The sequence below is a fragment of the Hypanus sabinus genome, chromosome 8 (assembly GCF_030144855.1).
Source record: "Hypanus sabinus isolate sHypSab1 chromosome 8, sHypSab1.hap1, whole genome shotgun sequence".
NCBI lineage: Eukaryota > Metazoa > Chordata > Chondrichthyes > Myliobatiformes > Dasyatidae > Hypanus > Hypanus sabinus.
Genome location: NC_082713.1, coordinates 26195070 through 26211666, shown reverse-complemented (window position 1 = coordinate 26211666; position 16597 = coordinate 26195070). Strand labels below are relative to the sequence as shown.

At 36.9% G+C, this 16597-nt stretch overlaps 1 protein-coding gene and 1 long non-coding RNA gene across 2 annotated transcripts in view; one reads left to right on the top strand and one right to left on the bottom strand.

The window, feature by feature from the left end:
* Nucleotides 1-4267, top strand: part of abcb7 (ATP-binding cassette, sub-family B (MDR/TAP), member 7) — a 56908-nt gene extending 52641 nt beyond the window's left edge. Inside the window, exon 15 of the mRNA XM_059976850.1 lies at nucleotides 1468-4267. Coding sequence (XP_059832833.1) covers nucleotides 1468-1683 — 216 coding nt within the window. The 3' untranslated portion in view covers nucleotides 1684-4267. The remainder of the gene's footprint in view (nucleotides 1-1467) is intronic.
* Nucleotides 1-16597, bottom strand: part of LOC132397991 (uncharacterized) — a 70269-nt gene that overhangs the window by 49476 nt on the left and 4196 nt on the right. Inside the window, exons 2-3 of the long non-coding RNA XR_009513502.1 lie at nucleotides 10818-10874; nucleotides 8593-8813 (exon numbers count right to left, since the gene is read on the bottom strand). This is a non-coding gene — a long non-coding RNA (uncharacterized LOC132397991). The remainder of the gene's footprint in view (nucleotides 1-8592; nucleotides 8814-10817; nucleotides 10875-16597) is intronic.

The following is a 16597-nucleotide window of genomic DNA, read 5'->3' as shown; positions in this document are numbered from 1 at the left end:
AGAGATGTTCCTGTCCTGAAAACTGCATAAGTAACATGATGAATCAGTTGTTACGTTGAGGTACTCATAATTTTGTCAGTTGTCACTAACTTGGGTCTTGTGATTTTTGCATTGAACTTCGTAATATCTTAATGATTTTTGGCAGGGTTAACTGACCACATATGTACTGTATAAGTAGGGCACACTTATTAAATTTGGTGCCACAGGTGAAAAGTGAGTTTGCATCTTTGGTACAGAGAAACAATCTAATTTATTTTGCATGTCCTGATAACTTGTACCACTTCAAATAAATCTTAATGAATGCATGGGGGGGGGGGGGTGTTGCATAGTAAAGAAAAATCGGGATTGAATTATTCCTAAAAATTACTTCTGCATTTTAAAAAAATAAAAAGCATTCACAGGATGGTAGATAACACTTAATAAAAATAACTAATACCTGAAATAGGTTGACCTGGCAATCCTATGTTCCTTACAAGTGGTTTTTACTCATGGATGGGGCTTCCTTATGATTGTATCAGCAAATAATCTAATAATTTAAGTTTTTGTATATTGGTTGCCAGCTTCAATCAAGTGGGCATTCAACTCAACTTTAGTTGTACTTTTACTTTGTAAACTCATTCCAGGCATCTGTCATTTTATATAAATCAAATACATTGGACTCTGGTTAATTGGGGCAGCTGTTTATTTGGGACAACTCAAAGAACAAAAACAAATCTAGAAAATAGCATTGATTTTGCTTGTTTATTTGGGACAAAATGCCGCTTAATTAGGACAGGACGCTGTTGCCAAACAGTTTTTACCAAGCATCAATCACAGCATGCTGTGTGGCTGTTAAGATATTACACCATGCTTAGAACAAACAGTTTTTAATTAGCATCGCTTGCATGTGATTGTTCACTAATAGTTGGTAAGTAATAAGTAGTAAGACAATTCATAACTGTTTTGCTCACTGTAGCTTCTAGCATTGAGGCTTGGAGATACCAGAAATGGCCATGAGTGAAAATGAAACGATTTAACTACTTCAAGTTAAGAACCACAAATAATTTGAAAGTATGAACAATCGTCTTATTGTTACAATGAAAATGAGGGTTTGGAGGATGCAATAGTCTAAAGTACTGTGTCTGCATTGATTTTGTTAATTTGTGGTCAATCAAAAGAAAAAGCAGTATGCTCGGGATGAATTTCTCAATCAGTAACTATTCGCAACAAATACAGTTTTATAATACAGTAGTAGAATTAGCCGTAACTTGTTCTATATATTATTTAAGTACAGTTAAAATGTTAGTTTGACTTTTTAAATACATTTTTAACTATTTCCATGAAACTTTGGCCTCTTAATTGAGACATTTTGCTTAAAACTTACAAACCATATGGGTGGATCATTACTAACATCTGATAACAAAGCTTTGTTTACTCAAGTATAAGTCTCCCAATGTTGTTATGACTTTTGTTTCTAATTTACTGCAGGGTAAAATTGCAGAACGGGGAACCCATTTGTCTCTCTTGAACAATGCCAACAGTCTTTACTCTGAACTGTGGCACACACAAAATAGCAGAGTGTTCAACAAAAATTCCAGTAGACTAGAAGTAAAGAGAGATGTGCCTTCCAAGGAAGAGGAAAGAAGAAAGTTATCAGAAGAGATTCTGAACAGTGTCAAAGGTTGTGGAAACTGCTCTTGTTAAAAATATTTTTATCTAGTATTTGGCAATTTGCACTGGCAGAGTTGTTAGATACCAATGTATAAATAGACCATTTTGAACAGCAAAATGGGAGAAACTCCTTTTTAGTAAAGATTTTTTTATTTTCGTAAACAAAATGGTCGAAATATTTTTGATTGGTAACCCTGATGCTGAGGGTCCTTTCATGGAACAACAAGTTGAAAATTGGTATCAAAAATCTATCAAATAAATATTCCATTGCAGCATCCATGTATTTTCTATGTATAATTTTCAAGGAATTGTACATAATGGGGGATTTTCGTGCATTACAGGTGTCTTTACTGAATTTCTGTAATGTAGTGCTGAACCAATACTGTATCAGTATTGGCATGGACCGCATTTTAGGAATAGTCATGGGAAGCTAAATTAGTGTTTGTTTTCACCTATGACTATGTTGGTAGTAACATTATAATCCTTGAGAAATAAATTGTGTAAATATTTAGAGTTGGATTCTGGTTTCAACATACTGTATTACCTATTGTAAAAGTTTCCAATTGGGCAGTCTACTAGAATACATAATGAAATAAGCTTGGGAATAAGACACAGCTGAACATTTTTTGGTCTTCATAAACAATATTTACTAATAATGCACATTTTGAACTTTGTTTACAGTCCTTTTATTATACATCCAGAATTATTTAAATAGCCCATTGATAACTTATTAGTCATTAATTTGAGATAAGATGCCAGGGAACTTTCAGGGAAAGTTTACCATTATAAAGGCTGTGAAGGAATTTGCCTTGGGTTATCTCTTGAGCTGTTTAGCCTGTATGTGTATTTGTTATGCTGTTGATTAAATATCCTACAGTTCTGTATAAATTCCTTTTCAGTCATCCACCTCTGCATTTTGTTCTTCATACTAAATACCTGTCTCAGTTATTTGAGAATGAAGGTGGCACTGTGTGACAAGTTACATAATGATAGGATGTGAATGCTATCCTGCCACTATTAGTACCTTCTGTAGTTTTTTTTTGTTTGGTTTGTCTTTGTTACCTGGTGGTGGGGTGGTGAATGGATTAAATAACTGTAATGAAACTGTTACTTCGTTTGGATGTTTAACACTCACCATCATTTGCACATTGTGATACTAGTTTATACAAAGCTTTTTAACAACTTCAAATTTATGATAATACCAAAATGTCAGAGTGATTTTTATGATCATTTAGTCTGATATAGAACTGATTCAGTTTTCAGTCTTGAATTCAGTTGATCTCGGAGTTCAACAGAGTAACCAATTGAATTATACTTTATTCATGTTTCTACTTCCACAACAAGGTATTGTACAAACTATTTTATTCTCTCTGAAACTAAATGTATTATGTTTTTAACTTCTTGCAATAGATAAAGTAAATGGGCCAGTTTCTCCGGCAGTATACTCCCTAGGCGGTGGGAAATATTAAATAGCACTGTGACTTTTTTTTTTGTTCCTGTTTTAATCTTGGTGATTAAATGGTGATCCAAAATCACATTTTTTTCTATAAAAAGTTATTTGATTTGTGCCTTTTCTGTTTTTATATTATGAAGTATGCTGTTGCATTATTTGATCCCAATCGCTTCTCTTGCCCACTGTACTTAGTTAGCATTGCTGAGTATTGAATTCCTGAATGGTGCTGAGTGTACAATGAGCCAAGTAGAACACATTGGTGCTTAGAATAACTGTGTGAAGGGGATAGTCACCAAGTTCTGAAGTCTGCCTATGACTGGATGAAGCACGGGGAAAAGCAGTGTGTGTATTTGTGATCTACTCAACTTTGCTACTCCAAATAATATGGACAACAACATTTTATTTTATCTTTGATTGTTTGATTTCCAGTAGATCTTTAAAGTAAAATTGAATATACCTTATTTCTTCTCTATCTGTATTCGACAAATACCTTGCCCAAAAAATAAAAAAATTAACCAAAATTAACTTAATTCAAGAATAAACTGTGCAACCCCTTTTCATTTTTACATTTGTAGACAATGCATTTAATATTAAATTATATCTAATATTAAAACCAATAGCACTGATCCTGCTCATTCCCTACCCCCACCCCAATAATGGAGGGACTTCCTCACCCAACATGACCCTTCCCTGTCCAATAATGGAAGAGCACTATAATTAAAAAAATTACTATGGAACAAAGTAATATTAATTTCATTTGCATCCAAACTTGAGCAACCTTTTGCATTGTGATTTATTTAGGTGCATAAGCCATAAATGTATTGTGGAATTAAAACAAAAAATCCATTCTGTAACTTTCCTCATTCATTTTAAATGCAATGTGGGAAAGGGTGTGCATGCTGCTTAAAATAACTGTAAAAGAATCGTATTCAAATATAAGCGTCCATGTGCCAATGTTTTCCCGGCAGAATGTTGAGCTTGATTTTTGCTTAAAGTACCAAGTATTGAATTGTTTGTTACTTAAAAGATTTGTGCTGTTTTTAAACCTCTGGTTTTAAAAGAAAATTAAACAAATTCATTTTTAATGAAATTAAGATGGTTTTCATTACCCCCATGCTCTTCCCTCACACCTTAAATAAAGCATTAAGCATTGCTGGAATGTAACTTTGGTTTTACAAGATTATATTTTCAAACCTGTATTTTTAAGGCAGCATTGAAGACTCTTTGACCTATGATGCTAACTGTTTCTCACTCTGCAGATGCTGCCTGACTTGCTGAGTATTTTCAGCATATGCATTTTTAAAATTCTATTATTTATGCTTGTCTCCAGGAATGATATTGTTTGGATTTGCAGTACATCATGATATGCCCCTTCTTATTTCATTACATCATTCCCAGAAATTGGAATGTGAATAATACTTGCTGTACAATTAAGGAGCCTTACAAATTTTAACCAAACTCCCTGTAGATGTAGCAAATACAATGACTGACATATCTGTGTATTTTAATCATTATCTAATTTGGGGCAATGTAGCTGAATTCTGTGAAGCAACATTGTACAAATTAAGCACTGTTAGAAACTGAATTTCCACAATAGTTTTTCTTATTTTTAATAAATATAAACCATTGCCAATGAAAGAAATGGTTGTTAAAAGCTAAACTTGTATACTTAATCAAATGACAACTAATAACTTATAGAAAACCATTATATAACCTTCCCTCAAATAGGGTCATCAGCAGAGTGCTGCAAATAATTAACATTCTCATTTGATGCTGTTTGTAACCCAAAAGGATGCTAAGGAAATGGTTCTGTGGAACTAACATTAATTTTCAATTAAGGTAGAACTTTACCTATATTGATAACTGCTCCTTCAAAGTCATTCAGTGTATGTGAACTACTTTAGGGTACTTTGAGAGCTGTGATCAGGTGGTTGTTCTTAACATTTTTAAGTTGATTTAAATGATTTTGTAATGGGACCATGTAATGAACATGTTTTCTTTGTATACTATACTCTTTTTTTTTTTTGCTGACATACTTTCCTACAATAAACACACTTCTGCAAGCAGAACAATTTTTCTTCTAAACTAGTGCATGTAAACTATTTGTAATGAACAAAAAGTTGTACATTTAATGGTAAAATAACTTATGACATTGATTTGACAGAAAATATCACTCCATTACCCCTTTTTTCTAGTACTCAGCATACTATCTGGCTTATATGTAATTTAATAACTCACAAAAAAAAACTAAACTAAAATGGTGAACATCACATTATTTTCGTTAAAATACAAGGAGTTATTGAGCAAATTTCAGAAATCGTTTGAAATCTGGTCAGTCGTGTAAGCTAACGGGTTGGATGAATGAATGGATGCCTGTTTCTCCTAGTGTTAGATGGATACCAGTTTTGCCTTGTGAAGCAATAACTAGATGCAGCTGGAACTTTTGGGTGTACATTAGCCAAACGTAGAATATATTGCCCAGCAATATTTGCTTTAATTCATCCTTGTCAGAAATTCTGTCACTAGGTCGAATGGATAATTATCATTTTTAGGTTTTTCATTCTTGGAAGGCAGATGTGGAATTTCTTGAATTACTTTAAAGCACAGTATCACAATGATTTGAGAAAATACCCATAAAAATATACATTTATCAGCAATTTGATTACCTACTGTATTAGAGTACATTCAGTTACTGCTAAAATCAAATCTTTTAATGTGGCTGCCTCTTTTATACTTTGGGTGTACATTAGCCTGCTTTGCACACAATGAAGGATTTTGACATTGAACCCTAGCTTTATAAAAGATATAACAAACTCTAAAGCAGGATCTGGTACAAGAATTATCTTTTTAAAAAGTGTTCCCTTGAAGACAATTGGAAAAAAACCCAGTAAGTCAACAGGAGACACATGGACAGCTGCCACTAAACATAATTGCTTTGTATGCATTTTCCTTTGCTCTTTCACATGGTCAATGGAATCTTCATGTTATTAATACACCTGTTATAAAACACAAAATGCTGGAATAAATTCAGCAGACTGCACAACATCCCTGGTAAGAAAACAAAGTGAGTATTTCAAGTCAAAGACTTGCAATAATTGTGTGTGTGTTGATGGTTATATTTTCTCTCTCCCATTTCTGTTAAAATGCCTTCACCCAGAAAATCCAGCTATCTTCTCCTTCCATGGATGCTGCCTGACTGACATTTTCTATTTTTATTTCTGCTTTCTAGCTCCTGCAGTTTTTAATTTTCATTATCAACACTATTTACATAGACCAACTGGCTCATTCAAAATCAATACATTAAATTACAAGCTACATCATTTTTGCATTATGTTATGCAGTATTCTAGTAATACTTTATATGTTTAAAGTTGTTTTTATAGAGCTGTAAACTCATTTAAACTTCTACAGAAGGTTTATTAAATGCTTCACTCTTATTTAAATATTTTAAGTAAATCAAATATTTTAATATGACAGCTTTGAATTACAGTCTAGATAGATGTAAATTATTAACATTTTTTATCCTTTCTTGACTGCCCACTTAATCCATATATCTAGTTAAAACAATGTGAAGTGTAAGGCTTATTAGCCAATACTAAAACTGTATTCTACTGGATTATTCAGAAGTGTTTGGCAACACACTGACACCATTGACCATGCTTGCCATATGTTATTTTTGTTCTTTCTGGCTAATAAAGAATACATTGCATGTCTGTCTATTTGAATAAGATCCAACGTGATTCCATCTGGGTTGGATGATAAGCCGTCCCAGGCAGACATCCTTAAATTAAAAAAAAATATTTTCAATACTGTACAAAGAGCCAATTAAATTTTGGTGTGTGTATCTTACATTATTGAATACCTTTCATAGGGCTTGAATCCTGTCTTGCCTTACTACTATTAAAATTGAAGTTGGGGTTGGGATGGAGAATTGTAATTACAGGTAGATTATTAAGAGTTTATCCAAAATTAGAAGCTAGCATCTGTCCCTTTGTCACCCTGCCACGTGTTTTATTTCCCCAGATTGAATTGCAATATCAAACTTTGTTTGCACAAAGTGATACATTGTTAATTTTTCTTTGTCAAATTGTACTATGCATATAAATTTATTTTAAGTTCTGGCAGGTGTGATTTCTACTCTGATTTGTAATTTGACACTAAATTTGACCCCTCTCCCCACCAATCCGTCTTCAGTTCTGCCAAATTTCAATCTATTTGTCTTTTCATTTCACAATCATTGAATGGACATGCATCATTTCTGGTCTTGTGGCTAGCGTAAAGCCTGACTTCAATCACCTGATTTCAATCACCTGATTTCCACTAGTACACTTCCAAGAGAACTTGCAGAAATGCTATCTTGAATGGAAAACATTACTTATTGCTTCCCCTAGCCAAAGACATTAATTAGACTCCTCAGCCAATCACCAACCTCCAACAAAACACGTTAATGAGCACAAATCTGGCATCCAAATAACTCAGTTATTCTGCACAGGAACCATTTGATTTTTAACATGTCAGATAACCAAGTGTTGAAAATTGAACCCCCCCCCCCCCCAAAAGATAGATATCCTCCAACATTAACAGTAACTTTGGTTAAGCTGCATACAAATTCTTGCTCTATTTGTTTTCTAGCAGATTGCTACTGAAATGATTAGGAATAACTTAAATGACCTAGTGTGATTATATGGCATTGCATAACAATTGTAAATCATTATAGTAGTTTTCATCTTTTGAAGAACAACAGCTGGCAGTAGGCTGGTTTTGTGGTTTTATTATCATAATGGTTCAATTGAGCTATTGCTTTGCACCTAACTGTCATCTCTCTATATTTATTACCCTAATATACTTGAGCAAAAAAACTGACCATGCACCGCAACACTAAAGTCTTTGGACGTGGCCAAACAAGTCCACAATAAATTGTTGAGTATTTATACATGCTGGAAATGTTTTGTTTGATCTATCTGAAGGAATACTGTATGTCTAGGTGGGGGGGGGGGGGAGATCAATAATAAACTGCAGATGCTGGAAAACTTTATTTAAAACAAGAACATTCCATAAATACTCAGCAGGTCAGGCTGCATCTGTGGAATGAGAAAGGAAGTCAATGTTTCATTTTTCACTGTTTTACTTCCCACAGCTACAGACTGACCTAAGAATTTTCAGCACTTTCTGCTTTTGTAACAGAAGACAGTAGTACATCCCACCTTCCACAGTAAATGCGTTAACTATAGCTTTTCAGTGTTAATGTGTGTGTCCTCTGTGGAATACATGTTCAACAATAATGCACTTTGAAAATAGACTTGTTAAGAATTATACTGCTTAACAGAAAATTTGTGTGAATTCCACTTTCCTTCCATTTGATCACTGAATTTGTTCTTCGCAATTCCAAATCTACTTCTCTAAGAAGAATCCTTTTTAAAGGCCATTAAAAAAAAAACTTATTGTGATGTCAATGAAAAGGGTGGCTATTGTTGCTGAGGTGTTCCTTACCTTCCTTGCATTATTGCTTGGTATCCCTCAAAAAAAAAGGTCACTCCAGAATGTTCTTTGCCCCAGAGTGGATGCTTGATTATTGAGATTGTTGAAACTTGTGGACACCACTGCAGGGTAGGCGGTGGGCAGGCGGTGAGAGAAAGTAGATCCGAGGACCAGACATGAACTTAGTGAATGGTAAACCAGACCTTGTTTAAGTTTCCAGCTTTCCCCCTGGACTGGAGACACAAGGTAAAGATTAAACTGTTAATGTTTCTGTCTAAGACCCTTCATCAAGATTTCCATAGATGCCATCTGGCCTGCTGAGTTCCTCCAGTATCTTGTATATGTTGCTTTGGACTTCCAGCATCTGCAGATTTCTTTGTGTTTGTCATTTAACAACTGTACTAGTTGCCTATTTATTATCTTAATTCAGGATCTTATCTAATTTTCTCCTCAATAATATTGGTGTGTTTAAACAATTCAGCAGATCCTGTCATGTCTTTATCACCTGGTTCATTTGGAAACATCAGGATTGTAAATTCCAAAGTTCTACCAAACCAAACTTTGTCAGTATTTCATAATATCCACATAAATAATGTTATAATACTACATTTAGCAAACCATTCAATGGTATCAGAACTAACATGATGTGTTACATCATTACTTCCTGTGCAAGCTTTTAGTGATCAGTGATTGCACTTCGTCACGTTGAAGTGGTGTGATCCTATGTATTTGTGAAGGAGACAGTCACAACTGCAGTATTGTTCTAGTACAATTAAACAACAACTCAGTTTTTTTATATGATAAATCCAGGCAATTTCTTATCTGGACTCTATAATATATTTAAGTGTTTATTGATGGTTTCATGGCAATGTCTCTTTCTCTGGCTCTGGTCAATTCAATGACAGAAATTTGAATGTCAGTCACAGCAAACATTGAAATCTATGGTAAATTACAAGCCCTTCCACCCACAATGTTGTGACGACCATGTAACCTACTGTAGAATGCCTAGAATTGCCCTACAGCATAGACTATTTTAATAAGCTCCATCTATCTTAGAGTCTCTATCTAGAGTCTATCTAAGAGACCTATCTTAGAGTCTTTTAAAATACCCTATTGTATCCATCTCTACCACTGTCGCTAGCAGTGTATTTCATGCACCCACCACTGTGTGAAAAACTTAACTTTGACCAAGTACCTTAAAACTATGCCCCCTCGTGTCAGCCATTTCAGCCCTGGGAAAAAGCCTCTGGCTATCCACACGATCAATGCCTCTCATCATCATATACACTTCTATCAGATAGCAAAGCATTTTCAGGTAGCCGTTTCCTCAGTTCATAATGTAATTAAGAAATGTCAGTTAACAGGAAAGGTGGAGGTCAAGTTGAGGTCTGGAAGACCAAGAAAACTTTCCGAGAGAACTGCTCCTAGGATTGCTAGAAAGGCAAATCAAAACCCCGTTTGACTTCAAAAGACCTTCAGGAAGATTTAGCAGACTCTGGAGTGGTGGTGCACCGTTCTACTGTGCAGTGACACCTGCACAAATATGACCTTCATGGAAGAGTCATCAGAATAAAATCTCTCCTGCATCCTCATTACAAAATTCAGCGTCAGAAGTTTGCAAAGGAACATCTAAACAAGCCTGATGTATTTTGGAAATGAGTCCTGTGGACTGATGAAGTTAACATAGAACTTTATTGGCCACAATAAACAAAGGTATGTTTGGAGAAAAAAGGGTGCAGAATTTCATGTAAAGGAACACCTCTCCAACTGTTAAGCACGGTGGTGGATCGATCATGCTTTGGGCTTGTGATGCAGCCAGTGGCATAGGGAACATATCATTGGTAGAGGGAAGAATGAATTCAATGAAATACTAGCAAATTCTGGAAGCAAGCATCACACCATCTGTAAAAAAAAGCTGAAGATGAAAAGAGGATGTCTTCTACAACAGGATAATGATCCTAAACACACCTCAAAATTTACAGTGGACTACCTCAAGAGACGCAAGCTGAAGGTTTTGCCACGGCCCTCACAGTCCCCTGACCTAAACATCATCAAAAATCTGTGGATAGACCTTAAAAGAGTAGTGCATACAAGACAGCCCAAGAATCACACAGAACTAGACACCTTTTGCAAGGAAGAACGGGTAAAAATCCCCCAAACAAGAATTGACTTAGCTGGCTACAGAAAGTGTTAACGAGCTTTGATACTTGCCAAAGGGGGTGTTACTAAGTACTGACCATGCAGGGTGCCCAAACTTTTGCTTTGGCCCCTTTTCCTTTTTTCTCATTTTGAAACTGTAAAAGATGGAAATAAAAAAAGTTATCTTGCTTAAAATATTAAAGAAATGTGACAGCTTTAAAATTATGCCTTTTGGAAATCAGGTAATCTTTTACTCGCTTAGCTATTCATAGTAACAGAAATTTTGGCCGGGGTGCCCAAACTTTTGCATGCCACTGTAGCTATAACATTACCTCTCATGGCTCTTGAACTCAATCCCACAGCTGATGAAGACCAATACACCATATGCCTTCTTAACAACACTGTCAACCTGGCAGCAGCTTTGAGTATCCTATGGACATGAACCCCACTTCTCTTTGATCCTCCACAATGCAAACAGTCTAACCATTTATATTTTATCTTCAAATTTGACCTACCAAAATGAACCACTTCACACTTATGTGGGTTGAACTCTATCTGCCACTTCTTAGCCCAGTTCTGCATCCTATCAATGTCCCGCTGTAATCTCTGACAACCCTCCAGACCATCCACAACATCCCCAACTTCTGTGTTATCAGCAAACTTACTAACCCACCCCTCTAGTTCCTCATCCAGTTCATTTATAAAAATCACAAAGAGGATAGGTCCCAGAAATGAATCCTGTGGAACACCACTGCTCACTGACCTCCATGCAGAATACAAAACATCCATAACCACTCTTTGCCTTCTGTGGGCAAGCCAATTCTGGATCCACAAAGCAAGGTCTCCTTGGATTCCATGCCTCCTTACTCTCTGAATGAACCTTGCAAGGGAACTTTAACAAATGTCTTACTGAAATCCATATATGCTACATCCACTGCTCTACCCTCATCAATGTGTCCTATTACATCCTCAAAGAATTCAATCAGGCTCGTAAGACACGACCTGCCCTGGACAAAGCCATGCTGACTCCCTAATCAGATTATGTCTCTCCAAATGCTCATAAATCCTGCCTCTCGGGATTTTCTCCTGAAGTAAGACTCTCTGGCCTATAATTTCCTGGGTTATCTCTAATCCCTTTTTTGAAGAAGGGGAAAAACATTTGCAACCCTCCAATCCTCTGGTACATTTCCCATCCGTATTGATGATGCAAAACTAATCAGATGTTCAGCAATTTCTTCCCTCGCTTCCCACAGTAGCCTGAGGTATATAGCATTATATATAACATATAGCAAGGTAAACAACATTTTTTTTAATCTTTGCTCCTTTTCTAATTAGCGTTAGGGTTGGCCATAGTTATACAGTCCAGTGATTGTGGAGACAATTGAATCCTTTCAGTCAGATTTAGTTTTTAATTTCATCGAGTTATCATCTCTCAGAACACTTTCTTGTAATTTGTTCTTAAGTGCTCACCATCTACACCTGATTCTCCTGTGTCCCATCTATGCTAGAGTTACTGAGGCACAGTAGAATACTTCCTTTTGCATCTGCATAGATCATTGAATCAAATCCGTGCATCAAGGCAGTGTAAAGAGCAAAACAATGCAGAAATATGCTGTTACTGGTACAGGGAAATGCAATGTAGGCAGCCAGTAAGGTGCAAGGCCATGGCAAGGTAGGCTGTGAAATCAAGAATTCATCTTATCATACATGAAGTATGTTCAATAGTCTTACAACAGCAGGATGTTCTCTGACCTGTAATCTGTAGTAATCAATTAACTTGCTAGTACATCTCTGTAATAGAGGAAGGAACCAGTGCACCTTAAGAAAACTTACATGGAGAACAAGCAGCTAATGTCAGCATTGACCCATGTCAGTAGAACTGTAGCTGCAGTGTCTACATTCCAATAAAATATTTAGAACTCTCCTGGTCCCCTATGGTAATAATTAATTGGTTCTTGAAGCCACAGAGGAAATGACTGAAACAAGCAGTTTTCAAAACTTATGAAGGAAGTAACTGGTGATCCATAGCCATTCAGAAATCTCTGGTCTTAAATTCCAGGATATAAAGACAATAATTTGGTGGGCGGGGGGGGGGGGGATAGTAGAGATGACAGAAATATTGTCAACTTGGAGAAAAGCATTATGCCAGTTTCCTGCAAAACTCTGAAAACCTACAGGAACATTACCACATGAGTTGGTCACATTGCCTTTCAACCTGCTCTGACAAGCAATTCGATCACGGTTGATCAAGGTCTTGATCATTTGATCATACAAATACCCCTCATACACCAAAAACAGGGCAGATTTCTGATATACACCAGTTGACATTGTTATGAAAACTTCTTGACTACTTGTTATTCAAAAGAACTTTACATCTGATTGATTACCAGTGAGGACACAGTGAAAATAACCTTCACTTTAGTCATACCGTGTAGACATTGCTTTCATGTCTAGTATTTACTGTCTATCTCTAAAAAGATGTCAGTGAGTTATCTTCTTGAACCACTGATGCGTTGGTGATGATTCGTGAAGTGCCACTTGGAGTATTTTGGGATTTTGACCCAGGACTGAAAAAACATTACCATGTCCATTATGATGAGGAAAATTGGAGAATTTGTATGTGGGATAAATGCACAACTCCTACCCTTATTTTGAGAGTAAAAATCACATTTTGGAGCTAATTGTGTCCTTTTCTCTGATTTCTTTCTCTTTAACTTTTTTCCCCATGCTGTACATCCTTATTAATCTATGATTCAGAGAGCTCCACAAATATCAGGATCACTTGGGCAACCATAGTCTTGCTCTATCAGATATATTCCCTTTGTCCTAACTATCCTTCCCCTATTGACTCTGCAACTTAACTAATTTCTCTGTTCAGGGATGGCATGCTAGTGTGGCAATTAGCATAATGTTTTATAGCACCAGCTGTAAGATCGGGTTTCAATTCCTGCTGATTGTACTGTGTGGGTTTCCAACTGTATTCCAAATCTGCTAGGGTTAGTAAGTTATGGACATGCTATATTGGCAGCGGAAGCATAGCAACACTAATGGGCTGTCCTCTGTACATCTTGGGGCTGTTGGTCTAAGTTTGTTTAATAGTCAACCACACACACAGATACAGCCAAACAAAACTGTGTTCCTCCAAGGCCAATGTGAAAAACATAGTGCCAGTAGTCGGGCACAAGCAACAGCCCTTAGGATATATAGTTACTAATATTAAAAAATATACACTCATACAAAAAGTATCGTCCAAGTTCCTGAATGCTATGGCCTGTAGATTGATGGTGCATTGGAAGTTGTCCTGGAGCCACATTTCTGCAAGAACAACCCACTGTGCACATGTGCAGCCATAGACGAACACAAACAAAGGTGTCTTCCACTGAATGAACACTGGTGAGCAGCATCAATGGCACGAACAAGGAATCCAGTGTGGCCATAGAAGCCTCTGCACCCTCCCACACCACCCCTGGCATTTCCTCCCCTGGATGGCTGGATGAGGTGACCCTGTGGCATAACTGCCCCAATCCATGGAACAACTGAGGTAATGCAGCCGCACCCCCTCCCCACCCTCTCATTTGCACCGTTTGTTGAAATACACTCTTGTCTCTTCGCACTGACTCTAATACCTTCATCCCTGTGTTGCTGTAGTAGGTGACACAATATGCAATGTCCAGTGCCATCACTATCCAACAACCTGCTGTTGAGTAAACTTAGAGTACTTGATGTGCTTGATATCCAAGTGTCTTGTGATTATAAAAATGATGTAAAGGATGAACAATTACACCATTGGTTGGACCCGGAGTGGCTGCTGCGAACATGTATGCTGCCATCTTGCTGTAAGATGGCACATGCATTTCAATGTATGTTTCGATATTTTGATGTGACAAATAAAGCGACTCTGTGATCTTTTCTGATGATAGTTTTTTTTAACTGAAATGTTAAATATTCCTCTTTCTACAGATGCTGTCTGATCTGTTGGGGTTACAACCATTCTCCATCTTTTAGTTCAGATTTCTAGTGTCTGTATTTTTATTTTCAATAACCACGCACAGAGTAAAGAACAGAACAACACAGGAATAGGCACTTTAGCCCATGAGGTCTGTGTCAAACACAATGTTAAATTAAACTAAAACTCTTCTGCCTGCACATGATCCATATCTCTCCATTCCTTGCTTATTAATGTTTCCATTCCCATTATGACCTCTCTTGCATAGCTCGTGAGGCAATGAAGTTCAATGTAAGTATCAAGAATCTACTTTCATCTTCTTCCTGCCTATTTGAGACATTGACCAGTGATTTTAGCAGTTCCTAATGTTTAAAGCTGCTTTGATCTTGTGTTCCAAGGCAAGTATTAACATCTCTCAATTTTCTTACAGTTTCCCCCTATTTTCTACTTGTTTAACCATTTACTTACACTAGTTGCTTTAATTGTGCATCATAGCTATAATGAGAAGAAAATACTGTACCTGTTCTGATTATGACACTAAAGAAATTTGGCGTGACACCCTTTGACCCTCACTTAGTTTTATGGATGCACCCTGGCTTGATATGGCAACTGCTCTACCTGAGACCACAAAAACTTGCAGACAGCTGTGGACACAGCTTAGCATATCACAAAAACCAGCCTCCGCTCAATGGACTCTGTCTACATTTCTCACTGCCTCAGTAAAGCATCTAGTAAATATAAGATTCCATCCACCCCAGATGCTCTCTCTTCTCCCCCTTCCTGTCGAACAGAAGATAGCCTGAAAAGCCTTGTGGCACCAGGCTAAAGGACCACTTCCACCATCCTGTTGTAAGACTATTGAATGTTTCCCTAATATGATAAGATAGACTCAACTTTACAATCTATCTGTTTGTGTCTTTGCACCTTACATCTACTTGCACTGTACTGTACTGTAACAATGTATTCTGCTATTGTTTTACATTGTACTACCTCAATGACTGTGAAATGAATTGATCAGTATCAATTGTATGCAAAATAACCTTTCCATTATACCTTGGAATATATGACAATAATAAACCAATTTACTTCCCAGACCAGTAGCTTTAAGATAACTTCATTTTTCCTTAACCATATCTCCCCCCTCCATTGCGATTGATATTACATAACCAAACCTGTTCCATTTCCTTCTCTTCCACCTTCCTCTCCTCCCACATTGAACAAGGATGGAGTTTCCTTTGATTCACTTTCACTCCCAATAGCTGCTTAATTAGTCATTTCCACCACCTCGAACATAAGGCCACAATCAGAAACATTAACCCTCCACTCTCATCATTTGTCCACAATGCTGGTTCATTCTTCCACCACCTTCAACATCTGTTCCCTTTTATCATGGATTCATTTAATAGCAGAGAATGTATACAATATACAACCTAAAAGTCCTGTTCTTCACAGACATCCACAAAAACAGAAGGGTACCCAAAGAATGAGTGATGGTAAAAATGTTAGAACCTCAAGAACCCCTCCCAATCACAATCAGCATTAACCCTCCCCCGCTTCAGCAAAAAGCATCAGCACCTTCCACCCACCAAGCAAGAAAGACCATGACCTGCAGTACAACAGAACCTATTCACTCCCCCGACAATTCTCATTCTTTCCCTCTCTCTCCCATAGAAATGGGCAGAGAGGTGTCACACGACAAAAAACACAACTCGCTGATCGAGCAAACACAAGGAAATCTGCAGATGCTGGAAATTCAAACAACACACACAAAATGCTGGTGGAACACAGCAGGCCAGGCAGCATCTATAGGGAGAAGCACTGTCGACGTTGCTTCTCCTTATAGATGCTGCCTAGCCTGCTGTGTTTCACCAGCATTTTGTGAGTGTTCGCTGATTATGGTGTTAAAATGTGCTGTGTTGGTTCCCCCTCCTC